General features: G+C 47.9%; 1 protein-coding gene across 22 annotated transcripts in view; it reads right to left on the reverse strand.

The window, feature by feature from the left end:
• Positions 1-27,204, reverse strand: part of LRRFIP1 (LRR binding FLII interacting protein 1) — a 141,488-nt gene that overhangs the window by 32,625 nt on the left and 81,659 nt on the right. For 11 of the 22 annotated variants that reach the window (XM_055346141.1, XM_055346139.1, XM_055346137.1 and 8 more), the window contains exons 3-13: positions 24,627-24,644; positions 21,263-21,310; positions 19,935-19,979; positions 19,372-19,422; positions 16,785-16,823; positions 12,628-12,687; positions 10,029-10,091; positions 7,280-7,357; positions 5,892-5,936; positions 4,383-4,448; positions 305-382 (exon numbers count right to left, since the gene is read on the reverse strand). The exons of 3 other annotated variants lie outside the window; for them this stretch is intronic. In XM_055346141.1, coding sequence (XP_055202116.1) covers positions 305-382; positions 4,383-4,448; positions 5,892-5,936; positions 7,280-7,357; positions 10,029-10,091; positions 12,628-12,687; positions 16,785-16,823; positions 19,372-19,422; positions 19,935-19,979; positions 21,263-21,310; positions 24,627-24,644 — 591 coding nt within the window. The remainder of the gene's footprint in view (positions 1-304; positions 383-4,382; positions 4,449-5,891; positions 5,937-7,279; positions 7,358-10,028; positions 10,092-12,627; positions 12,688-16,784; positions 16,824-19,371; positions 19,423-19,934; positions 19,980-21,262; positions 21,311-24,626; positions 24,645-27,204) is intronic. 8 more of the 22 variants (XM_055346120.1, XM_055346122.1, XM_055346124.1 and 5 more) reach the window with 8 other exon arrangements.

The following is a 27,204-nucleotide window of genomic DNA, read 5'->3' on the forward strand; positions in this document are numbered from 1 at the left end:
CCAAACACTGCTAACTTCTTACACTGATCCTTTAGAAATGTCGCAGTGCCACGCCGCCCTCAGGGATAATAATATGCTACATTTGGCAGCACCTTCCCCCACCGTGGCTCTGCTTAGACCTGAAATAAATCACGGAAAACCCTCCCGCTTCATCGGCGTCTAGTAGGCCTTCGGAGGCCAAGGGCTGGTTTCAGAGGACAGGGGAGGGGGAAGGACCCCGGCAGAGCGAGAGCAGAGAGCGGGAGCGGAGCGGGAGCAGGTGCGGGAGCAGGAGCAGGTGCGGGAGCGGGAGGCATATACTCACCACCGGGCTGGCCCGCGCCGAGCTGGCTCTGGACGAGGCTCGGGAGCTGGAGTTGAGGTGGCCGCCGTGCTCCGAGGGCTGCCCACGCAGCCCGCCGCCGCCGGGACGCAGACAGAAACAAAGGGACAGGGTCAGCGGAGGCAGGGCGGGCCCGGGGGCGCCGGCAGCGCCCCGCGAGCCGTGCAGGTCAGCCGCGTGCGAGGCAGAAAGGACAGGGCTGAGCGCGGGCGGGCGGCGGGCTCGCCTGGGAAAGGAGGGCTGAGCCTGTCACAGCTTCAAGCACATGCCCGCTAAGGACAGAGAGAAATTAGTCATAATATCAAAAGAACAGAGAATTCCTGGTCAGTGAGGAGGAAGTAACACAAAGCGTCCGTTCAGCTCGGAGCGGAGCCCGCCTGGCGGAGGCGCAGAGGGGCCACGCCGTCCGGGTGCGCACGACAGCGACGGGGAGCGACAGGAGCCGCCTCCGCCAGCGCAGAGCGAGTCGCCGGGCGGGTGCTTGGCTGTCTAGCAGCGGGACACAAGGCCTGGTCGCTTGGGGTTACTACAAAGCCAGGCACGGCTTCTGGAAAGCGCCAGATTCCCCGGTCTGCTTGCCTGCCTGGTCCGTCCGTCCCTCCGTCTGCCTGGACGTGCTCTCTGCCAGCAAACACCGCTAACTGACCTGGAAGCTACGCCCTCTGGAGTAGCCCTTGTGTTCACGTCTGTTCCAGTCCGAGATACGTTCTCGTGTGTTTTTGTTTTCAGTCTTACTTTCCTCTTGAGCCAGGTGGGGGAGGAGGGGAGGCAGGATTCAAACCGACTGAGGGCCACAGGTACCCCGTGGACTGTGGGGTGGCCCGCGGGGGATCGTCCCCGAGGCCTGAACAGCCCAGCAGCAAGCCCCTCCACCCAGCAGCCCCCAGCCCCGATGCCGTGCACCCTGCCAGGCAGGCACCAGCTGCTCTCCCCGCCGCCCGCGCCTCGCCGCACCTGCAGGCCTTCTCTCTATTGCAAATCATAGCAGGCACCGGACTTCAGAGGGGCTGCTCCTGACTCTCATCTTACATTCACCTTTTAGTTTGCTCATTTTCCCACCAGAATGCAGTCCCCTGAGGGCACGGTCCGTGTCTAGTCCCTGCTGAATCCGCGGGGGCCACACGAGGCCCCGCACAGAGCGGTGCTCAGGAAATACTTGTTGAATGAACAGTTTCGACTTTAGACCATAAATAAGCCAGACCCACCCTACCTACCTACTCATTATCCTTCTCATTCCTTCCCGGGAGTAAGATTAACCTCATAGTTACACTTACATGCAACACCTTGTTTCAGATGCCCAGATGAATACACTGTACACACACCATATGCAGGAGTTCTCTGCGCATTTGGCACAGACAAGAACTCTACCACTCTTGCTACTCTCATCTTTCGCTTTATTATTCAACATAAAAGAAAATACCTAAGGTCAGCACTCTAAGACAGAAGAATTTTGCCTTTGGGTTCAATGACACAAGAGAGAAGAAAACCATCCTATAGAAAAATCCTACTGACTTCTTGGTCGTTCGTCTTCTGGTTTACTGTGCAGAGACAGGACAGGTTGCTGTTAACAGGGCTCACTGCTGGACCAAGGTTTTCTAACTCTCTAATCAAAAGCTGCTCTCCAATCAGCCGACCCGATCATGCAGGAAAAAGTACGTTTAAGGTCTGTACCTGGTCCACAGGCCACCTTTGGAATAGCTTGTGTTTGGGAACCACTGTGGCTGATGTGGGGCTGACGTAAATTATAAAGATCCTGCTCAGGCGCCAGCTCTCACTGGCTATGGGATCTTGGAAAAGTTACTTTAGCCTGTTACTTGGGACATGGAATTGCACGGACACTGACCACACAGAGGTGCTGAGGATTATGCAGGAGAACCCACGTGGGGGCTCCTCTGTGCTGTCACTTTCTGCCACAAGTGGCTTTCATGCTCCTGGATCAGATGGCACTGGTGCTCATGACAGCTCCTGGCGCATCAGGGCAACTAAGGTCACTTTGCACACAGCCACAGTCCTTCCGACACCATGCACACAACCTAGTAACGGTGAGGAAGATATGAAAGAGCAAAACAGTGCTACTTAAGAGGGAGCTAGTCATTCAATCTCTAATCATTAAACTATAATTAAGCCATTTAATTGTGAACATACACTGTAGTTGAGGCTACTCCCTGGGGAGGCTAACAGAAGCTGGGTGCTCTGAGATGGGGACAAATCTTCCAGAATGGGATCAGGACCAGCCTGTGCAAGCCTGGGGTCAGCCTGGACTGACGTCCAAGCAGAGGGTCCTTCTCTCCAGCTCTGGCCTGGGCTGAAGGACAGGACGGGACCCCCGAGCTGTTGCCTCCTCACAATGGGTGTGTGAATTAGCCAGTGGCCACAGGTATGGGCGGGCCAGAGCCCTGAAGCTCTCTCCTCAGCCATGTTCCAGAATGGGGGAAACGCATCCACCAGGAGGCCAATGTAGGGGCGGGGCTGGGGGAGATGCAGAGGATGGAGCTCACTGAGCCTCCCTCCCATCCCGCCAGCTAATTTGCTAACAAAGATCTCTTCTGAGGGATTTTACCCCAGGGTCCAATTTGCCCAATTTAATTCAACAAATGCACGCTGAGCTCTTTCTGCATGGGAGTGTGTTAAGTGCAGAAAAAACTTATTTTTACTCTGATGACTTCTGCACAGCTTGGCGTCAGGGACGTGTGGCTGTATTTTGGATATTTGTGCAGTCGGGACAAGAAGTTTTACTTCCTTAGCTTCCCAAATACCACTGCTCCCAGGTGGTTCCTACAGGAGCACAGAATAAGAGTGCTCAGCGATGCCTGAAAAGAACTGGGGTGGGGGTGGGGGTGAGGGTTGCCAGCTGCTCTAAAAGTCCACCTGTACAGGCGACCCTGAAGGAGAATCTACGAGACCCACAGCCCACCCGATCGGAAGCTCTACTTCAGTCCCCGGAAAAGTAAAAGTCCCCGGTGCTTGGGAAAAGTTTCATTCTCTTGAAGAGTTAGCATGCTACCTCTTTTCTGATAAAAGAAAATCATATGGTTGCATTTTATCTGTCACAGGCAGGCCAGACCTGTTTTCCCCAGGAGGCATGAGTTGTGAGCTTCTTAACGGCCTCCAAAAATGTTTAAGAACTGAGAAAAACACTTAATACGGTGGGCTCCACCCCATTTCGAGCGGTATGTGATATAAAATGAACAAATGTTTAATTAGATGTGCCCAGAAACTAATGCTATGTCAATTCATATCTGTAAAAATTACATTTGAGAGAAAACCGTAGGTGTTGACAGCTTTGTAGGAATTCCTGAATATTCACAAGCTATGATAAGCCAAAAATTGGATTATTTAGCCAATTACGTAGCCAATGAACATCGGAAGCACCACTAGAGAAGCACTCTGGAGGAGTTCTTAGTAAGCCAGCACGCTTCCCGGGGCCGGGACCCAGAAGCACCGGTGACGTCCGGCGTCCCCTGCTCTCGTCCCCTGCTCTCAGGACGGGCCCACTTGCTTCCTCGCTTCCACGGATGGGCCCATTCTACTTTGCTCCCCTCTTTCTTTCGCTCATTTTTTCACTCAACAAGTATTTCGGGTACAACTGACTACCATGCCTTTGTGGTGAGATCCGAGTCTCATTTCAAGTCCTCGGAGGAGGTGGAAAGAGCAAAATAAAAGGGAATGCTGTGCGGGTAAGATCCTGCGTCCTTAAATGTGTTCCTCTTCGATTACCCAGAGGGGACAGTAATTTGTGGCCTGTGGATCGCCCCTCTTCTTCCTGTCAAGGGCCCTGCCCCCCTTGTTAGCGCTGATGCTTTGCAGGGAAAGAGCCCTGGGGCCTCAGCTACGTCCCGTGTCTTGTCCCTGGAATGCGGTGTCACCGTGTGAGGCGCTGAACCCGCCCACCGAAGGCCTCCCGGCTCACGGCACCCGTGACCCCCACTACCACAGAGCATCGAGACGAGGCGGTGTCGCCTCCCTAGAACCCGGTTAGTTCTCTGCAGCGGCTGGAACCGTGCGCAGTGCGCTACTTGGGCCCGCGGGGCGGACTCGGGAACCACGGAAAACGCCTTACAGCATAGGAACCGCAGGCACTGCCCCGCCGGGCCCCGCCGAGGCCGCCGTCGTCGAACACGGATGCCTGCGACAGAAAACACGGTCAGGTCAGGGCGCCCTTCTCCCCCGGCCGGGACCCAGGACACAGGAAAGGTAAGCTGAGGAAGAGGGACCTGCGAGGACAGGCCATGAACAAACCCTGGCAGGCGACATGCAGGGAAGGCCCCCAACCGCGTCGCAGGCCGAGAGCGGAGCAGGACAGGGACACACGAAAATCTAAGAGAGGAACCAGGTGCTGTCGACCGGCATGGCACGACATCTCCGGCAGGTCCTTGAAACGTACTGTTTCAGAGAAAAACACCCCTTGCTGAGTAAAAACCTGTTCACGGAGATTTAAAGTGAGCGGATAACTCAAATATCCTGAATTATGCCATGGCATCCGCATGCTTGATGTCGGGGAGATGACACTAGCAGGAAGTGACTTTGGAATAAAACAGCATGCCCGTTATAGCTCAGGACTTTGCAATTCTTTAAAACTTGCTACCTAAAGAACAATATTTGATTAATGTGAAAATCAAGCACGGAGGGTAAACAGGAGTTTACAATACCGTGAACGGCCACGTGAAACTTCTCCCAGCTGAAAGGACCTTGAATTTTCCCCATTTCCCCTTGAGGACACAGCTGGCCTGTTCAGCCAGTTTTATACTAATTCTTAACTGGTGGAAATCCAAAAACTTTTTAGCAGTACGGTACAACTGCCTTATTTAGCGTCAGTTTGCTGCAAGACAGAAGTACCTTCTATTTAAAACTGGAAATTTCCAAAGTAATACAGCAGCCAGTAGGGTAACATCTGTTAACGTTACCAAAGCAATACAAAGCCCCCAGATGAGGTCAAAGATGTGGCTGCTCCATTCCTAGCTAACAATCCTAGGCGAGCACGTGTCTTCCTGGGGCCCGAGGTGGTGTGACAGCTACTGTCAGCCGCGGGGAGGGATAAAACCCAGATCCGGCCAAGGGGGGCCGACAGACACCATGGCACATGTAAGGTCCACGTAAAGGGGTGATTCACACGTAGCCAGGCTGCAGACATGTGCATCCACGCTCCCGGGGCAGATGTGTGACGGAGCAGAGTGCGTGTGTGCAGCGTGGCTGGGGGGGTGGGGTGGCCAAGTCAAGGGACGTTGGCGGGGTTGGGGAGTGGTGTGGAATGGGGCGGAGGGGGCAGGTCAGGGGACTGTGGCAGGGGAGATGGGGATGAGGGCAGGGATGGGGGATGGGTTGGGGGTGGGGCAGGTCAGGGGACGATGATGGGGAGGGGATGAAGGCAGGGGAGATGGGGTGGGGGCGAGGAGGCAGGTCAGGGGATGGGGATGGGGATGGAGGATGGGGATGGGGGATGGGATGGGGCAGAGGGTGGGGGCAGGTCAGGGGATGGGGATGGAGATGAGTGATGAGGGTGGGGGTGGGGGATGGGGGTGAAGGGCAGGTCGGGGCCCAGGGGCGGGGGATAGGCAGGCAGCACACGCACCCGGTAACTCCCAGCAGGCCGGGCAGCGCTGTACAGATAGGAGGGCTGGAGGATGAGAGCAAATGGCAGGTTTTAAAAGCCTTGAAAAAACAGCAACAAATAACAGTGACAAGATAATCACGATGCTTTTAGTGATCATGATGGCCAAATTATCGCAAAAGGATTAGAAGGGAAAAAAGAAGTCGATGTAGGGCCTGTGCTTTCAGTACATCTGATAGATGCAAATCCAACTTTAAGAGAGTAACCGTCCCAGAATCTCTGAAATAGGACTATGTTCTAGTCACTTCTTTTCAGGCATTCCCGGAGGGAAGGGTCAGGGAGTGAGACAGAACAGTGATAAGCTGAAAACACCACGGCAGCCACCAAACCCACAAGTCAAAATCCGGGTTAATAGCGCACTCGGGGGTGTTAATACACAAAATTCCACACAGGAGGGAGCGTGGCGGAAATGGTGCTTTCATTTCCCTCAAAGGATCCCAGTCACGGTGGTGAGGATCCAAGAGGAGCTGTGGGGCTGGGCCAGCCGGCCAGGGTGGCACCTCCCCAGCCTGGGCAGTCCACACCTGCACCAGCCACCGGGCGGAGTCGTTCCCCGGGTGGGCAGGTGCCAGAGCGAAGGGCAGCTCCCGGTGCAGACGGGCCCGGGGACCAGCATGGGATCATGACTCATTCCTAGGCGGAGGCCACGTAAAGGCCACACAGCACAGGGCCACCGCCAGTCAGGGCGGGTGCAGGACCGGGGTGAATCACTCAGTGAATCACTCAGTGAGGCAGGGACACAACAATACAGGAGATGACAGTTCAACCTCCGCAGTGGGATCTGTACGGGACGGTGACAGCGAGGTCCTCGTGTGAGAACGGGACGTGGGTTCCTAGACCCGGGCGCCTGCCCCCCACACCGGCCTGGGGAAAACAGGAAACAGAGGGGACGCCGAGCCAAGGAGAGAGCGCCATTCTCCCACTTCTCGAAGATGGAGGAGCCCGATTAAGCACAGAAGCCTTCCAAATTGCTTCCTGGACACATTTACAAGAGAAATATATTTTTAAAGAAACAAATGAAACCCCAAATGGGGAACAATTGCTGGAAAAGGAGGAGAGACCCAGGAGACTAATTCTCCGGACCTGAGCTTTTGGCAACATACACTTAATAGAGCCTCTTTTCCCCTCAATTCCCTCTTCTCTCTATAAGGTCCCAGATTCTTCTGACAATGTTTTAAAACGTTCAGAGGAGTCTCAGCAGGTTAGTCGAGCCAAATACGCCTGCTGAGCTCTGCTGCCCGGATTTCAGACAGGAGAGGTTGAAGTGTCCTCGTACATTCGGGTAGAAAGTGACGTGGTGGACACAGAGGGAAAGAGAGGGAGGGAAGGGGGTGACAAGGAGGACAGACCGGGCTTGCAGTCCGGACAGACAGGGGTTTGGGAGCAAGGCCGCCACCGGGAGGCCCGAGGTCCGAGCCGCAGAGTCCCTGTAATCAGAGCGGGCAGGATGGGAGGAGTGCTCAGCATCAAACGTAAATTCACACACAGCTGCCTTTCGGGACAAAATCGGCAAAGGACATGCACTTGCTGGGAGGGGAGAACGCAGGACGATCAGAAGGCAATAAAGACAGGCGAGTTAATCGACAAAACTATGACACGGGACCAAACCCATCCTGAGCCGACACAGAGGCAAGAATAGGTGTCGCTAATTCTCATTGATCCCAAAGACTGTAGGGGGGTTTTTAAGGTCTTTGTAATTTGAGCTCTAAGTTTTCCAGTTTGGTGGGAAAAATTCAAAACCAGAAAATTGGCAGAGATCTCAACCTTTGGTTTATGTAATAAGATATTTCCCAGGACGTGATCTCTGGCGCGGCTTCCCTTAGGTGCGTGTTCAGGGGTCGGAGGGGACGGGACCGATTAGCTGGTGTGCTTCTGAGACCAACAGTCCACACGGCGTTAATGGGGAATACGACTCTATTGACTGTTTCCCCAAACTAAATGTTCTGTCCCAACCAAGAAGAGGAAGCCAGCAGCTGCGGACTACACCGTCAGTGATGCTCGACTCCGCCAACGAGCCCGGGGTGGGCCGGTGATGATGAAGTGGTTCCATTCAGGTAACCCGACGGCATCTTAGGATATCCTGCCCTCCCTTCAAGGTCCCACACCCGTGCCTGTTATTCCTCTGTCTTGCATAAGCTTCACCCACAGGACCTGAGGGGCAGGCAGGTGGAATCCGAGGGGGTGGGGGTGGGGGGCACGGAGACTTTCTAATATTTCACACAAATACTGAAACTTGTTCCAGCAGTTGGGAGGACACGGTGTGTAGAAGCCACTTTGTCAACCGCTCTGGGGGACATGGAAGACACTAAGGGCAGGACCCAGGAGGTGGGGGTGGGGGGTGGGGAGAGAGCACCCACAGCTGCCGCTGCCGTGCCCGGGGTACCGGTCAAGCCTGCAAGACTGGAGAGATCTTTAGAAGAGTCTTCAATACTCCACACTACATTAATACTTGGCTGTTTTTATGTTTAAATAAAATCAAACAAGCCCATGTGTGTTGTGCAGGTAAACAGATACGGTACCTACGGAGCACGGTAATTACCAGGAAGAATCTGCGGGCCGGTGAGTCAAAGATGACCTCACACAGAACAAGCGTGGGGACGTGTGGCCTCAGGAAGGTTCTGATGGTTCACGTTTCCAATGGATCAGCTCTAATTTTGGCTTTAACGCTCCGAATGTGGGCTATTTCTCTTAAGTGAATTTAAGTGAGTCAGAGACACTTTGGTGAATGAATCAGATGCCTACCACCACCTTCTACTTTAGAGCAAGTGTCTCAGCTCGCAAAGTGAGGAGGAAGTAAAATTTTCAGAATGACCGTGCTCTTCGCAACGGCAAAATCCCCCACTGATTCCACTAAAATACACACAACGCACAAAAAATTCAAGGTGGTGACACCCACCACTACGTTGGTGCTTACAGCTGATCTTATATTCAGTCAACATTCACCTGCTGAGGGAGGAAGGGATGGAGGATTTACTCATAGACGAGGCTGGGGGGCAGCAGTAGGAGTCTGGAGAGTGGGCGAGCAAGCTGAGGGGGGCATGTAGCTGGAGGCCCCTGCAGCAGGGGTGAAAGGTGGGAGGCGGTGGAGAGGAGAGGGAGAAGGACCAGGGGTTATATTTCTGTGGCTCTGCCTGCTTAGTTTCTATTTATTTTTTTCCAGTGTATTCTTCACGATTCAGTTCACATCCGTTGATATGATGCTTACTTCTCCCTCTCATCCTATTACTGCTGCACTAGGGCATCTGCTGGGTGGGTCTGTCTTCTAGAAGCAAATGTTTCCTGAGTACATACCTATCTCACCCGTTTCTTTGTGATCTTCCTACCAGAATCAGCTCCCTAGTGTTTGCTAAGTGAATACGAAACCTGAACAAACAAGTCTTACCTATTATAAGGGCTCTTAAATAATTCAGAAATAACTGTGCCTGTCGAGACCGATGCATGTCCTTGAAGTATGGGAAGGAACCCTGTTGTGTAGACATCTGGATTTGGGTTTGGTTTGATTCCCATTCCTAATCTGTCCCTGAGAAATTGCCACAGGTTTTGCATATACTCTACAGAGTAATTATTTTTCAGGAACTCTCCAGGAAAAAATTACAAGATTTTATTTTTTTTCCCTTTTGATTAGTTCTGACTACAAGATATCCACGAGAATATTTTATTTCCTTGTGTCCAGCTGAATGCAAATATGATTCAAGTGCAAGATGGTGGGGGTAAGCCTGAATTAAATCTATCCTATTAATTACTGCTTAAAAATGGACTTTAGAGGCACTTGGGTAGCTCAGCGGTTGAGCGTCTGCCTTCCGCTCAGGGCGTGACCCCGGGGTCCCGGGATCGAGTTCCGTATCGGGCTCCCTGCACGGAGCCTGCTTCTCCCTCTGCCTGTGTCTCTGCCTCTCTCTCTGTGTCTCTCATGAATATATAAGTAAAACTAATAAAAACATAAAAACATTAAAAAACTGGACTTTAACATCCATCCAAATGAAAATTCATAAAACGGGTGTTAAAAACAAAAAGAAAGCTGGATTCACACACAAGGCGGCATGCTACAAAACCTGTTGTTCTGAAGACAGGGTGTGAAAGATTTAAATGAGAACCAACCAACGTCTCCTCTCTGGATGATGACAAAGCAGAGAATCTGCCCTCACCGCTGTAGCTGGAATTCTGAGAACCAGAGAAGACACTGTAAGTCGTGAGTACCTACCTCGTCACTGTCCCCAAAGCACCACCTGCCCCGGGGTCAACAGGAAGATACAAAATCACACAACCAAACCAGGATGAGTTCTCCAGGAATACCAACGTAGCGTGGGCATCGAGACACTCTGCTAGGGGAGAGACGCTCACCAGCTACAGGTTCTACGCTGTAGTCTACGTTTCGGTGATTACGTCTTGGTGATGTCATACGGTTTAACTCTTACTGGTTCTCACAATTTCTCATGGCTGGTATTATTTGTAATTACCTAGTAAATCCCACGATGGGGTGTCTCTCGCCGCCCAGGCTGGACTTCCATACTACAGACTCTCTCAGGTAACTAAGATTACATCCGTTGCAAGATTTCGGAGCTTTCCTCAGCCCAGCACAGGTGGGGGCTGCAGCTCACCTGAAGCTGTGTGGGGTGCCTATAGCCTGAGAGAGCCACCCCCAGGACGCAGCGGCCTGTAGCTGTCTTCAGTGACCCAGCGTCTACTTTCTAGGGAGCAGAGTCGGCGTGGGGAGGCCGTATGTGTGCATGCTACCAACGGAGGCCTCCTGTTGCTCCCCACAGCGGTCAGGGAGTGCTCCCACGGACACTTTAAGTTCCAGCACCAAGGAAAGAGGGGTTTCCAAACCCTCAACCCCTCCCCACAGACAGACTGTGCTGCGGCCACCTATGACATTTCTCCCTCTGTCCCCATCTTTTCTCCAAGCTCACCCCCACGCTGCTCTGGGATCTCCTATAGGACTCGCTGCGCTGCATGTAGGCTATTTGGTTCTATAATCGCTATGTTTCCTATTGTTTATGAAGTCAATTTTATATGCAATTTTACATTATGGTGAACAATTTTGTAATCAAGTTCTCTTGCAATTGATTTCTAGAGGCATTACTTAAATCTTTGCTCAAGGCATCAGGCCCATTTTGGCCGTTTTAATGTAAAAATCAAAAGATTAAGATATCAGGGTGTATATACAACACAGAGCTTGGTGCTACCTTGTCCCGTGTCCCTGGCCTGCTGGCAGCTACACATCTGGGGTATTCTAGAGAAGAACGTTAACATGGGTAGAGGGTGGATTACAGAACTTCTGTAGTAACTTCCAGCTCGACAGGAGGATCCTTTGTGATCGATAATGGTGAAAAGTGGCTAATTAGTCAACATAACCCCAACAAGGCAGTCTGGGGCCAGCAGAGAGTACTGCAGCTCCTGCCCTATAAAGCTGGCACTGAACAGTGTGCAGGAAGGCTGAGCAGGAAATAAGACCGTCCACGCCCCACGAGGACAGAATGGCATGCCGCTTGCTTCTCTGCCTGGAGTACTGCGTTACCTTAAAGAAAAACATAATCCAAAGGCCGTCCACGTAAAAACCTAAGTAGGAAGATGCAGCCTTTAAATGGGGAGGATTTTTTTTTTTTTTCTGTCTGGAATGAGAAAAGTTTGGATGAAATAGAAGCGTACGCCCTCCTTAACAGGACGAGAAGCTAAGAAAAAAAACCTCATCAGCCAGGAAAGATGGGACTGGGTTGAAACCTGAATATATAATCCACGTGTATGCGTGTGATATCATAATATAATTAAGAAAGTGAAAATATTATTTACGTAACTAGTAAAATTTACTAGCAAGTGGAGGAACAGGAAATTTGAGAGAACAGCAGATCTGCAGTAAGTCCTAAAACTTGATTAGAGTCTCACTTCGTGAAGCCCCCTGCGACCTCCCTGCTCCCTGCTAAATCCAAAACCCTCCCTGCTGCTCCCGGACTCTCCTGCGGTTGGTCCCTTTCTCTCTAATCCAGACCCCAGAACACTACCCTGCTGCCTGCTGCCTCCCACGCCTGCCCCGCGAACCCTCCATCATTGTTATTCAGGGAAACATGGGCTCTACTATACGTGTCTTTAAAACGACCAGTGACAGGGGAGCCGGGGTGGCTCAGTCGGTTAAGGGTCTGCCTTGGGCTCAGGTCATGATCTCAGGTCCTGGGATCGAGTCCCGCATCGGGCTCCCTGCTCAGCGGGGTGTCTGCTTCTCCCTCTCCCACTCTCTGCTGCTTGTGCCCTCTGGCTCTATCTCTCTATCAATAAATAATAAAATCTTTTAAAAAATTAAAAAATAAAATGACAAATGAGAGATGGGCACAGAGGTTGAGAATGCTGAATGTAAATATACCCGAAAGCTGCATGTACCTAAAATACACGTTCTGCACATACATCTAGGGCAACGAAATAATGGAAGAGCGAGTATTTAAATTCCACATACTTTTAAACTTCAGAGTCTTTTTAATATTGATCTCTTATAGTGGCACTTAGAATGTTAGGAGACTAACATTCCAAGAATGTTTACCGTTGAAAAAATTCGCTTTCATTCTTTCATGGGCTTGGAGGGGCAAACCTCACTATAACACAGGAAAACAAACAAACAAACAAACAAGAAGCTACATTCAGCAATATTTTTTTAAAGCTTTGCTGCAGCCGGTTTGAATTCCGGGTCACACGAATCTGCTATACTGACCCTGCCCGATCTTCTGCCCAGGGACTGTGATCCATATAAGTCTCCGTCGTAACCATTTGTCTGTTTCAACGAAGAAAAGAAGAAAATTGACAGCATTATACAGATGAAGACACAGGCACAGACCAGCAGGGAAGAAGCAGTGAGGTATATAGGCCACGGAGGTCCTAGCTCTGCGGCAGCCTGCATGCCAGGCCGGGGGGCTGGGGCGGTGGGGGGGGACAACTCGATCTGTGCCCATCTGGCTGTGGTTCCTGGTTCACAGGGCAAGTCCTTGCACGCCCTTCCTGAAGTTGTATCCAGAGGAGTCAGAAACAGCTTCTGTTCAATCCATATAATTCAATGCAAAATGTGCATCACGGAAAAAAATGTTTCTCGTGGGCATATATCCTCCACATGGGGGTCTCACTCACCCAGTCTTCCTACTTCATTATTTTTCTAAATGAAATCTGAGGATGCATTTCATGAGTTCCTAGTTTGCCCTCCAGAAAAAAAGAATTGGTCTCGTTTGTCTTATAAGGACGTTTCCGCTGATTGAAGACCAGAGCTGTCAAGTGTCAGAGACGTGACCAGCTCTTGAGATTTTAGAAAACGGAAAGCGGTCCACACAACTGGTAAAACTGGAAGGAGATGCCGGGGGGAAATGAGCCGCAGTCCAAATTCCAGATCAATGCTCCACCATGTGACATGAATAAACAAGCTTGCTCAATCCGCTGCCACCTCCACCTCCTCAGCTGTGAAAATGTGCACAGAAATACACGCTTTACAAGGCTGCTGAGGGTTAGATCTGCTCAGAATGAGTATCCCGAGTGCCTGGAACAGTGCCCCCCTGAACCGTGCGCTGCCGGGATGGCTGAGCCTGCAGCTCTGGAAGGTACCTGGCACCCACGGGGAACAGGAGCGTGTCCTTGTTCACAGGGGTGAGCGACGGGAGACTGCTTAGCGTGCATTGTGCAGCTACGACATTAATGAAGAGTAAATATATGAATTTCCAGGTTATAAATTCAGATTCCTGAAATCTTGACTGTTTATATATTTAGTTATAACTCAGAAACAAGTCAATTTTAAGTTTCTTTTTATTTATTTATTTATTTTAGTTTTTTTTTAATTTTTATTTATTTATGATAGTCACAGAGAGAGAGAGAGAGAGAGAGGCAGAGACACAGGCAGAGGGAGAAGCAGGCTCCATGCACCAGGAGCCCGACGTGGGATTCTGGGATTCGATCCTGGATCTCCAGGATTGTGCCCTGGGCCAAAGGCAGGTGCTAAACCACTGCGCCACCCAGGGATCCCCAATTTTAAGTCTCTAAATGAAACACAAGAGTATGTAGAAATCCCTCAACTTTAAATTTGAAAACGCTAGGAGTTAACCTTAAAACACTTCAGAAATAAATTTGATAGTAAAAAACCTTTGGAGATAGGTAGGAATTTTACTTAATCTAACATCCTCTTCTTTCTTAACCAACAAGATTACGTGATGCGGAGATGTGCGTCGAGGACTTACATTTTTCAGACCACAGGCTTATTCCTTTGATAGCTGTTTAGAGACTTGTTCTTGGAAAAAAAAAACAATATAATAATACAAGGCTAACATTCATCAGTTTTAGATGACTTTCACTTTCTAGTAAGTGAGGAAGTAAAATATATTACATATATAAGCTCTCTGGTTTTCCACTCTTGCTTTATGGACTATGTACTGGCCTACAAATGCTTCCTTTTGGCCACTTGCAGCATAGAGCAGAGCAAACGGTGAAGGATAGCAGAGCACATGCACCCTCACCTGCCACCATTTCTCTTCTAGCCTTGCACCGCCATGCAGGGAAAACTACCTTCAAAGGCTCTGTTGTAACGGAACTCTGTCATAGGGAATATATTCCTAGAACAAATTCTCAAAATCTATAGGATCTCACTGACATTCCTATAGGGAAAAGTACTTTGACCTCTTGAAGAACACCACTAACCTTTTCCTCTTGGATAGTTTTTTTATGTGTTGGAGTTGGGTGGGTGGGGCTGTTTTTATGTAGCATAACAGGATAAGGAGTTGAAAATTAACACATTAGGATAAAAAGTCCGTATCAACTTCATCTTCAGTCAAGTCTCTGATGTTCAACTTTCTCTGCTATAGAGAAAGTTTTTTCAACACCCCTTACTGTGCAGAACACCTGCATCATGATCACCTGCTGTGCTTCTTAGGACCCTGGGCCCCTGACCCGGGCAACCAAAACACCCAGAGCTCGGTCAGGGGATGTGCATTTTAATGCGCTTCCTAGTTGGGGTGCCTGGGTGGCTCAGTCGGTTAAGCGCCTGCCTTCAGCTCAGGTCATGATCCTGGGGTCCTGGGATCGAGTCCCATGTCCGGTTCCCCCCCTCAGCAGGCAGTCTGCTTCTCTCTCTCCCACTGCCTGCTGCTCCCCCTGCTTGTGCACCTTCTCTGTCAAATAAATAAATAAAATTAAAAAAAAAAAAAAGCTTCGGAGGTGAATCCTACACACACAGTAACACTGAGGAGTGCTGCTACGAGAGAACAAAATACAGGAGACATTCACAAATTAGCATTTTCTAGAACAGTGTAGATAAGATACCAGAATAAATGCCCTACCCGGGCCAATTATTCCGGTGGTACGTTGTGATTAGTCAGAATGCTACCAACCACCGTGCCGTGCTGTGCAGCATTGGTGCTGCGCTTCACACCGAGCATGCAAGCAAACGTCAACCACTACACCTTTTTTGATTAATGATGTCAGATCGTTTTTACACTGTCAAAAGATCACATCCAAGGGCATGAGATATGGAAAGCAAAATCAGAAAGGCAAAATCAAAACTCTGACGTGCAATATTTGAGGCACTCAACTTAGTTTTAAAACAGAAGGAAAACCAAACATTAACAACAAAATCCAGAATACTTCTGACTATTGCTAACATACATATTCATTCATTCCACCAGGCACTGGCCCTTAAGTACAGTTTACTTTGAATTTAAAATAAGAAGGCTCAAAATCTGCAAATAGGCTGCTCTGAGTATATTTCATTATACTCAGAGAATGGAAGAGAAGCTGGAATTAGAGTGTCACTGTGAAGTGCTGTGGGAGCTTCTGTGAAGAGCATTCCTGAGTCTAGTTATGTGCCTCCCTGCTTCCTGTTCTCCTGGGCAGATCTATTCCTTGCCAGTGGCTGAGGCCAAGACTGGGCTGGAATGCCAGGTTCCTCCTGGGCCACTGGCTCCTGTTCCTAAAGTAGGGAACTGTAGTCCTACCGGGAGGTTCTGGGGTCGAGTGTGCCTTGCAGGTGTGTGGCACTACTCATTAGTAGTGTATGGCACTACTCTGAAAGGTGAAAATTACATCTTAAAAAAAGAAAGTTGCTACATAATTTTGAAAGGTAGTGGAATGAATGAAGCATAAAATGCTTTTAGAAAAAGCCCTAGAAAATGAAGTAGTGCATAATCTGCAATAATCATTTCAGTACAGAAGCACTATATTGCTAATTTCTGGTGAGATTAAATTTCTCTCCTTTTTGGTGCCATTTAAACGCACAGGTTTTCAGAATGCAAAATGGGCGGATAAACTGATGTAAGATGAGCAATTCCAAATTGAAATCTAAAGATTTTGTTTTTGTTACTGGAACCGAGGACTTTCCAAAACAGCACTTGTTGGTAAAAAGAGCCAGATCGCATATTTAATTTGAACGGATGCAGATGAAAAAATAATGGATTTTTCCTCAGTGAAGATGACTTTAACCTTAATCTTTGAAAGGAAATGTAGAGGCTTTGGGAATTCTTGATTTGATTTGAGTTCCTTGAAAGCAAGACACTCTAGTCCCGTCTTGGTATCCACAGCTGTTAACACAGCGTGTGGCAAACAGCTGGTGCTCAAAGACCGCGCGGTAAGCAAGTGTTCAAGCACGGAGCCTGAGCCTGAGGATCAGAGACCGCCCACGGGGCTCTGCAAGAAGAGCGCTCGGTCTGGTAGGTACACCTGCCTCCAACACCCCCGGTGGGGGTACCCAGGGCGTCTGGTGGACAGCATGTGTGTCTTTTTGGACAAGGATGTACTTGGCTTTTTGTACAAACACACCCATGAGATTAGTAGAAACACCATAGGTTATTTCCCATCACACAGCACTATTAGGATCACGCCTCAACATCTATCCAACCATCTCACCCAGGCGTAAGGACCCCCATACTCCGAGTCAGGCTGCAACTGTCAGCATGAGGGTGGAAGAGGAAAAGAACAGAAAACAGAGTTGCCAAAATCAATTAGAAAGCTAACCCAAACATCAGAAAACATAAAGCAAAAGCCAGGCAATCTTGAAATCTTGACAAAATTACATTTTTCATGACTTCCAGGATCTTATGTATTTACGAAAGGAATCACATTAGAATGACAGCCATCATAAAATCCAGCAGCATTAAATAAAACTTGCAGGGCAAATGTTGCTGTAATTCACGAAATCTGAAGCAGTTTGAAGCAATCTTACTTCCTCCTCTGTAAGATACATTCTATTTCAGTTAGGCAAAGGTGAACACATGCATCACCATCAAGTTTTAAACAAGAAAAATTAAAATCTTACGATATTCAAAATGTAAGTTTACTGAGAACAATGCCCATGCAAACAACTAGGAAAGTAAAAATTCCCATTTTTCAGGGTTACCATCACTGCCAGTTGAATGAAGAAGGCCTGTATCTTGAGAGCATCAAAAAATAAAAGATATTATCTTTGAACTTTGCAAACAAAAGATTTCGGAATATGAAGATACATAAAAGCAGCACACACTGACCCTGCACAGGGAGGAGGTGAGATGAGGTTCCTCCCGGTAGGGCAGCTGGCCCACTGATCAACAGAGGCCAGGGCTTCCAGGCCCCACAGGGACTGATGTGTCGCTTCCTAACTGCTCAGGGATGGCCAGAACCTGGCAAAGTCATGAGGTCTGACGCTTACTTTCAGGATCCAAGTTCTCAGGGTCTATGGTTTTTTGAAGTGTTACCTCTTTATGCCAAGTATATCATGGGAAAGGGTAGTGTGGGAAACCTACCTGGCTAAACACGGAAATCCTGTCCACTGTTGATTTTCCATGTTCTTAATGACCAGATTGCTGGGCCTCTTCTATAAAATTTTATACCTTAAAGCATGCTTGAAATCTTGCCAAAGAATGGTGTTTAGCAAAGAAATTTAACTCAGGTCTGGTTAAAATCATTGAAAATGAAATGAATACTGTAAACAATAATTTTAATAGTTTTAAACTCTTTGGGGTCAGGAATCTTTCTGAGAATCTTAAGAAAGGGACAAATCCTTTTCCCAGAAAAATGCAAGTACACACAAAATCTTGAATGTAATTTCAGGAGGACCACAGATCTAAAAATGATCCTTATGATCAATTTGGATTCTGGGTCCAATTTCTCTGCTGTTCTCTCTTGACTCTATATTCATCAGATTTTGTTCTCACCACTTTTTCCACCAAAAGTTTCCTTGTCAAGGTCACCGACGTCCTCCATGATGCTAAGGCCAGTGGTCGGCCCTTAGTACTAGGCTCTCTTGACCCCTCCCCTCCTCCTGGAAACATGATCTCCTTCTCTTGGTTTCAAAGACTCAGCCTTCTCCTGGGCCAGGTGGCCATTTCTGTGTCTCTGCCACTGATTCTGCAAACTGAGTTTTGCATTTATAATGTTTTGGTTACATAAATGTTACTTCCTCTAGCTTGAGTCTTGTCTGAGACCAGATCTATGAGGAAGTTAAGCCATACGGCTAAGGGGAAAGTTTCAGAGAGCAAGGAAGCTCTTCAACTGACTCCACATTTGAACTGTTACTTTCTGGCAAAATCACTATGGATCTGCTTTTGGCACTGCCAGGACAATGAAGGTGATTGCTCGACAGGACAACGTTACCTTTACTTTCACTGCTGTGAACAGTCAAATGAAATGCACGTTCACTGCGCGTGTAAGAAGTCTAGGTTCAATTGTCTAATTTTAATTGTCACAGTGATCAAAAACAAGCATTCTGCTCTACACAGTTCTTAAGTAAGATGGAGTGGCTGCATTGAGGCCTACTTCCTACCGGCAGTGAAAGCAACTGTCACCCCGAGGTACAGAAAACCGACATGCTCAAGGTAATTTACTGACTTAAAGCGCTAAGCAAAACACAGTTGCTCTACTTCACTTCCCAAGGCATGCAATGTCTCCAAGTCTAATTATGAAGATTTTGGGAATGTTCAAGGAAAAATAAGTATTCATCTTTATCAACCATCAAGCTGTCAGTGATGAAGAGATTTCATCACAGCCGACCAAAGGAAAAACTCCTGAGGGTGAGCAGACCTGGGTCTCAAGGATCCAACCTGCTCCGATTTTCCACCAGGCAGCCTACGGCAGCTTTCAGGGAGCTATGCAAAAACAGCACTGAGCGATAGTTATTTTACCTGAGATGCAAATGTGCTTGGGAGCATGTAGGCACATAGACACCCGCCCCACCATCACACCAGCACTGCCAAGACAACTTAATCAAGGCGTGGCGGTATTGTGATGTGGAGCAGTATTAAAACATCATGACTTCCACTCTCAGGAGAAAGACACGATAGAGATGTCTGTCTTACAACATCCCACTACTGATTAGATTTCAAATAAGTAGTTTTTTGATTTTAGTATCTGGCAACAAGACTATGGGGTAATGAACAGGAAATCTGAATGCAGGGACATAGCAGCAAAGATGGCCAACCACCAACCGTACCATGCAAACCCAATCATTCTGGTTACTGACCCTCAGACTTCCACGACTACCCACTGACATGCGCTCATCTTCATCAGAAGCCTAATAAAAGAAAGGATGAAAACAACCATGAAGCGTAATATAAAGAAACCCGTGTCCAGCTTCCAGAGGGACGCGGTCGATCCAGCACCACAGCAGTGGGGCAGAGCCCACGTCTTCTCCAGATGAGCCTTCGCTCATGCACCTCTGTTTACAGAGGGCTATGTCTGGATGATACTGCTTTAAGTTAATTTAATCAAAGCAGTGTTATTTACTTCGCTGATAACCTACAGACACACGGCCTCAATGCATATCACTCTGCAAATTATTCATGGGTAATGGAGAGCAAAAGAACATTCAAACTGTCATGCATATATTAATATACAGAAATTCCCCATTCTCTCCTCACAAAGTTAGATCAAAATGCTAAAACTCCAGTCCATAGTCTTTGTTTAGGTAATAACATCAGTAGTGGTGAGTTCCTTTCATAAGGATCACTAAGATGCATCTGATTTATGTATTTCAGCCACTAGAACTACAAATTAGACTTCAATCAAAGTGAACACAGTACTAACCGATGTGTTTCTTCTGGATCTACGCGAATAGCGCTCACTGTCTTCCTACCAAAGCAATGGAAGAAAAAGTATTAAAGGTCAGATACAGATATAACAGAAGCCTCAGTCCGGTTGTGACACAATATGGTATTTCTGATATAAATGTCAGATAAATATTTTCTCTGCTGCCATTTAAAAGGCTTCCATTAAACCGCCGAGGAAGAACGTTTTCTTTGAGAGTGAGGGGGCGGGACGTAAGCACACAGTAATTGGCACGTTTCACTTTGGCTTCAGAAGTGTGTGAAGTGGGTGCCAGGGGAGAGGCTGGGCCCTAGTTTGTCCCGAACCTCTACAATGTGGCTCATTTCAACCAATCTACATTCACTTTCCTATGGCAATCAGAAGATAAATCATTTCCATAAAAGAATCCATAAGGATGTCACCCAAGCTACTCTATTTTGTGCATTCTGAGACACACACAGTTTCTGACATTTGGACAGCTCTGAAGTTGGGGCATATCTTACAATCAAAGTTGTCCACATTATAATGAACATTTTTTTTTCTTTCTCAGTGGTATAGAAAGCAATGCTGCATCTCTTAACTGGGTCTTAAGATTTGATAAAAATACATCTGCCATATAAGCCTAAAATGATGGTTTACACATGATAAAGGTTGAAGTTAATAATTTCTTTCAATAGAGGAAGTGTGTACTGTTTATATGTCAAGAACTATTGTCTTCCACATTCTACACGGCTAAGATGTTAGGAGTTGATTTTACATTTCCTCAGATTATTTATGCACGAGGGACACCGAATATGACATTTCCACCCTGGCCAGGTTCTCAGTTGCTTAGAGTATGCGATGATGTCCGAGAGGCCGTTCAGTAAGGTGTCCAGGACAGGAGGAGGTGTGAGGAACTCATGTGGATGAAGCAACCAGAGAAGGAGTGGGTCCACGTTCTCTTGGGCCAGTGGACGGCAAGGGGAATGCTCCCCCTTCTAGAGCCTCACTCCTGGGGCACCGTCTCCTCCTATGTGTGCCTCGTGGAAAGCCCCTTGCCTGAGGAGACAGGGAGGCGGGCGGTGGCACTGGAGACCACAAGCCACTAGCCTGCAGACTCCAGGAGACAGCAGCTGCCCAATAGACCAGGCAGAAATGCCTGGCCACGGCCGTCTCTAACCCGGCTTCCTACGGATGTAAACCATCAGGCCGGATGCAGTAGTTAGTCCCTGGAAGAAAATCTCTCAGTATTAAATTACGGTACAGTAGGAATCTACCAATAGAATTAAACTGCGTAAGAATCAAATTATAAACCGTTTACGTTTCTTAAAATTGTATTCAAGGCCTACCATCCACTGCTCGATGTCACCCCATTTTGTGTCCAGCCCATAGTATTTCTATAGACAGAAGGGAAAGAAAATTAGGCAAGACGTGAAAACGGTAGCCACACAAGAAACTGTTCTGACATGCATGTGCAAACTGCCGCCCAAGCCACACGGGGAGGGGAACATGCCGAGGCAGAGCAGTGCACACCACGTTCCCTCCCTCGGGGCTCTGTGGGGGAGGCCTGTGCGGAGGGACCTCCTCAGCCCCCCACCCCCCACCCCCGCCGGCAGGCCAGGAGGGCAGGGGTGAAGCACTGCGGAGCAGGTGGGAGCTCAAGCTCGGCCCCACAGCCCTTGTGGGAGGCTGTTCGGATCTGCAGAGCGAAGGTACTCGAAGGTACTCATGCCTGTGCCACTACAGCGGGGAGAGAGCCCCGAGGACGGGGGAGAGGGTGGTCATGACCCTAGGTCTCTAGCACACTCGCTCCAGGTATCTGATGTCTACGCTAAATTTAGGCCTGTGAGAACTGACGTTCTTTGGATGTCTTTAAAGCATATCACGGATGGAGAGATGACTGAGTGGCGAAGAAGAGGGCCTGGGACAGAAAAAAAAAAAAAAACCAGTTTGGTAGCAGGTTGCATTTGGCATTTTCTTTAGCGAATGCCTCCAGGTTTTCACCTCGCTTGTCTAAGCCCCCGGGGGGGCCAAGTTAAAATGAGAAAAGCAGCTTCAGAACGGCTACTGCCGTCACTAAATATAGTAATTCCAAAGATAGGCTGGGGGAGCCCAAGTACGGTCTCAAATAATGAGGCTTTGCTTTTCTCCTCACTTTCCCCTCAATTCCAATAGGAAAGGCAAGAAATAACCAACCGGACCTCCATATCCTCTGACATAGATGTGATTGTCCTCTTTATACCCTAAAATTTTATCATCAGAAAAAAATAGAGGCTAGAGTCCAAGACAAGTTTTGAAATTGTTTTCTAATTGCCAAAACACGCTGCTATGCTTGGCTCAGCTTCAGCGTCTCTTGAAGGGTGGCCAGATTCTAAACAGACGGCTCCGACGCTCCTGCCCCTCTCCTCTTAGAGATGGTGCTAAGTAGGGAGGTGGAAGAGGCAAAAACCAGAGGGAGAATTTACCCGTGCTTCCAAATTTCAACCGACACAGAAATGTAATACGTCAAAACTACGTGAGTCAAGTCTTTTTCTGTAAGTCACTTTCCTTTTTCTTTTCTTTCTTTTTTTGGATGCTTTAACTTCAATTTAAGTGAAAGGCAACAGCTTAAAGCCATTTTGCATTCAATTAACGTGGGCCCCGCTCTCACAGACAAAATCCAGGGTTCTCTATGTTTTACATGTGGCACCATCAACCCTCTTCAGCTCACGGCTTAATTACAAAGGTAGAAGGAAGTTTTTTTTTTTTTTCTTTTTAAAGGGAGTTTATATAAATTCACAAAAATTATTCAAATTCCAAAAGAAATCTGTATGATTTTCCTATTTTCCTCCCCCCCCCCCTTTCACCAATTCTATACCGGTATCAAACACTGCACAACATCTATTGCTCTTTTTGTGATAAAGGTCAAGAACCAGCATTGAAGATCTTCGTCTCGTTCATGGTGACCTGCTATGTAACTGCTATGCCTCTAGCTGCATTTCTGGGACATTCCAGGGAGGAGAACCCCCCACCCCCACCCCCAGGAAAATAAGAGCAACTGACCGGCAGTCCTGAGGGTCGTTAGCGGGCCAGCACAGCAAAGTGCGGAAAGCGTACAGAGTTTCAAACGTAAACCACTATGGTTAGCCGGTGAGTCATGCAGAGGAAGCAAGGGCCAGACTTAACAATACAAAAGGTGCTTGGCTTTCAGAAATAGCTTTGATTCAGTAGAAGAGAAGCCATCACACGGCACGGCACGGCACGGCCGTGTGAGCTGACGAGAGGCCTTTACTGCCTCCCCTTCCTTTTCTCGGGTCTTAATAAGCAAAGCCTTGCCTTGGCCTATCTTTATCATAAAAATGTGTATCTGCTTTTCCGACCTCCTTTCTGGTTTGATTTTGTATATACGTTAACATTCTTCCAAAGGCCTAACACTGCAACCCTGGTGAGTGACTAAACAGAAAATAATTGCGATCCGGAAACTAGAGAGGAATGAACCAAAGTGTTCATTAGTGGGCGTGGCGTGCGTGTGCGTGTGTGTGTGTGTGTTCACAGTTTGTTACGGGAGGGTCCCCCAGCCTTGCCAGCTTTGTCTCTTATGTGTTAAATTCTTCGTGGGACTCTTAAATATGTGTGGATTGAGCTTCAACATGAATTCCAGTATCAGACCCTACAAAGACTGGTAAAGTGCAAATAGGTTCTGGCATCTGCTTATCTGATTTCTTCACACTCTTCTAGGCAGTGGTTATGCGGCGTGGGGGTGGGGGGCAGGAAGCAAAGGCAATCTGGAATTGCGGTATTGTAGCTGGTATGGTAGCAAGTAAAGGAAGCCACGGCCGGAATTTTTAATTTACCGGCCATGTGTTTAAAAGGATCTGCTTATTAGAACCTCTGAAATGGTCATCTTATTTTAACTTCTTTCGCTGCTCTAAAAGGAAAATAGTTTTCCTTTATAAACAAAAGAGATTTATAAAAAGCCACTATGATAAGATGTCAGGAGTAATGGGCCAGATTCAGGTTTGGGAAAGACTCACTGTAACACACACTATAAGCTCTCAGGGAACCAATCACTCTCTTCGTCATCATGACCGAATCAGGAGTCGCTGATCCAGTCGTGTCCAACCTCACCCTGTGTGCCCAGTAGTGTGTTTACTTCTAAATCTCAGCTGCTCCTAAGTGGCCTAGGAAAGAGACATGCACATTACTACCCTGCACGTTTGAGGATGGAAGGCAGGTTTATTTTAAGCTCTTGGACGTTACTATCATATCATTTTCTTTTTTAATCAGATTTTTAAATCAGTATATATAATAATCTCTCAACGGATGATAATCTGCATTGAGATTTTAAATTTTTTCTAATAAAATCATACGGAAGGATAATCTTTCTCTTTAAATCTCTGATTTCAAAGGTCTCCCCAATTCTGAAGCGTGATTTTATTTTGTCTTAGAATTTTTTTTTTCCTCAAAGAAACAACATTCTAATTCCTTGAGAAAAGCAGCAACGAGGAAAGGATTCTGTGTACAGACACGCGTCTGATGGTTGCTTTTTGTGGAGGTGGAAGTAGGAACTTCGGCACTCTTGATCAAACCAATTTGTAAACAAAGCAGTAAAAGAAGCAGGAAAAACTTTTATGCATTTTCAATGAAAGGCATTATTTCTGAAAGGTGACCAGGCCCTTGGCAAGGGAAAAAACTAGTGCATGCAAATTAGAAAACAAAGAATAAGGAGCCTACCTTTTGAACCTGATAGATCTAGAGAAGGGCAACAGAAACGGGAAAAGAAATATGAAATCCAAATTACAGAAGTAGATACATTAGAAAGAAAAGTTCTCTAAGTCTCTGGAAATGTGCATAAAAACCATACTGGAAAAAAAAAAAAACCCGACAATAACACCGAATACTGGTAAAACAGGAGTTGAAAACTGTTTGGAGTCTCATTCGAAGAATCATTAATTTCCTAATTCATTTTACATTCTATTTGAGATACGGTGGGGAAACCCGGCATGCACACATGGGTCCCTGCAAGAATCCTGGTAGGGCCCCAACGCTCAAGTCTCCGTGGCCCATTACCCAGTAGTGGGGAAAAGCACTTGCTCTTCAATTTGAAATTTCTTTGCACAGTGATAAAAGTTCAACTGGAGAGTACAGAAACTGAATTGGAAAATCCATGGGTCAAATTCACAAATGGGGAAGAAAGAGGCTTTCCTGTTCGGATGCGTGCAGGTACAAACGGAATGCCAGGAAAATGAGAGCCTAGGAAAAAGCCATCATCAACAGAATACGTTTGAAAGGTCTTTTTTTAAAAGCTGATTATCCCACACTGGCATATTCATTTGCTTCAGGTAGTCCTCCTAACTGTATAGTAATCACTAGGTAAGGCTGAAATATTCATTCATTCATTCATTCATTCATAGAACAAAACATTTGCTGAATCAGGCTTTATTCAAGGCACTGCCAACGCCTGCCGTTTCTGGGCGTACATGGGTGAGCACAGGTGAACGGAACCAACATTGTGACCATCTTACACGTAGCACTCTCCACGAAAATGCTTATCAGTAAGTGGCAATGAAAGAGATGCGTCCAAATCATCGTACCAGCTGGTCGTCTATCACCATTTTGCTCCTATTGGTGGAGGTCCCCATGTGAGGTAAAAGGTTCGCTAGGAGTTCCCAAAGAATATCTACGGGTTCTTCTTCCCTAATGAATCCATTCAAAAGGAGCTCATGATCCTTTTAAAAAGTCCCACAGCACAGTGAACATAGGTCACGGTCGATTCTCACCATCTACGCAAAGAACAACCCTCCCGCTTCGGGCCTGGCCTGGGAGATCCGGGTAAACCCACAGCCAGCTCACAAGCCCCGTGTCCTCAGGGTCTGTGGTCCCACTCTCTCAGCCCCCGGGGACAGTCACCCTCCTCCTCTAGGGATTCACGGGCTCTGTGCACCTTCAGCAGATCTGAGCTCCCTCTCAAGGAAACCCTTGGCCCTGCTGAGAAACACCTGTGTCGAGGGGGATGGCTCGCCACCAGATGGAAACAGGGATCACGTCTCTCAGGGTTTTACAGCAGAGTGTCAACCCTATGAGTTCAACACTGGCCTTCCAAAGCATATTCATTTCCACTTAATCAACAACTTAAAATGCCAGTTGCCCCGGGCTATCAGATTGTATAACCTCAGGTTGTGTTAGTTAGTTCTAATAATAGGCAGGCCCAGAGATGTGATATGCAAAGGGCGGGCTGGGAGAAGTGTTGTCTGTACACCTTCCCAAATCCTTAGACCCGCTAACTTGTCTCACTTTTCCCCCCAGAGGTACAAACGCTCACGTGTGCCCATGCACACACACGTGTATGGTCCCTGCCCCCAGACGCTGGCTCACATCGGGAAAGAGCCAGATGAGCAGCTACTGCTCCTGCGTTCTTTGTAACGCTCTTGCTAACGAAGTTGCCTCTTCTGGGTTCATTATACTGTGCTTCCAAGTCAGCGCCAACGAAAAGCCTGCTTTTCCTGCTTCTACTTGTAAAATGACCGGGATTATGTGCATCTTGGCTTTTCGACCCTTTGCCGTGGGACAACGTGGATGCCGTGGACTCTATCCTCTGTTTTTGTTGTTAATCGTATATTTGATTTTGAGGTAGAGGGCACACTAGCAGCACCACAGCTTTGCAGGGGTCACATCTACACGGGAATCTTGGCTCGGCCATCCCCTTAGCTGCGGGGGGTGGGGGGTAACTGTCCACTTTCCTCATGTAAGTAAAGCTCGGGCTGTCAGGGACAGTAACCAGGCGTCCTGCTGCCCCCGACCAGGGGCTCTGCTCTAGGACGTCCCTGCGGGTCCCCTCTGCCCCACCCCAGAGCTCTCGGACCAGCAATAAAATATATATCTTTTAATTTAAACCTTTCAAAAACTTTTTTTTTTGAAGAAGCAAACTTGGAACAGCAATGCTCTCAGATTTCAAAGACCCTAAATTTCTGATAGCAAAATTGTCATTTGGGTGGGTCAGTACTATTGCTGAGCCAACCAGATCGGTATAAATGGTAGGACAGATCGGGGGGGGGGCTCCCTCCATGCTTCACCCTTCCTTGACCCGGCTGTTACTGTGTCCTGCCCTCCCCACGTGCTACTCCTTCACTCGGCGCCCCAGCTGGCTGCGTGGACCAGGGTTAGTTTCCCTGCTTCCTCCCTGACACATGGAAGCTGTCACGGTACACTGGTAATTCACGCCATGGGGGCCGGTCATGGGCATGTGACTGACCCCAAATACGAGTCTGAATTCAGCAGAGAAGGACTCTACAGGTGTCTTCACTGATTGACT

This window comes from Nyctereutes procyonoides, unplaced genomic scaffold, assembly GCF_905146905.1.
Source record: "Nyctereutes procyonoides isolate TBG_1078 unplaced genomic scaffold, NYPRO_anot_genome, whole genome shotgun sequence".
Taxonomy (NCBI): domain Eukaryota; kingdom Metazoa; phylum Chordata; class Mammalia; order Carnivora; family Canidae; genus Nyctereutes; species Nyctereutes procyonoides.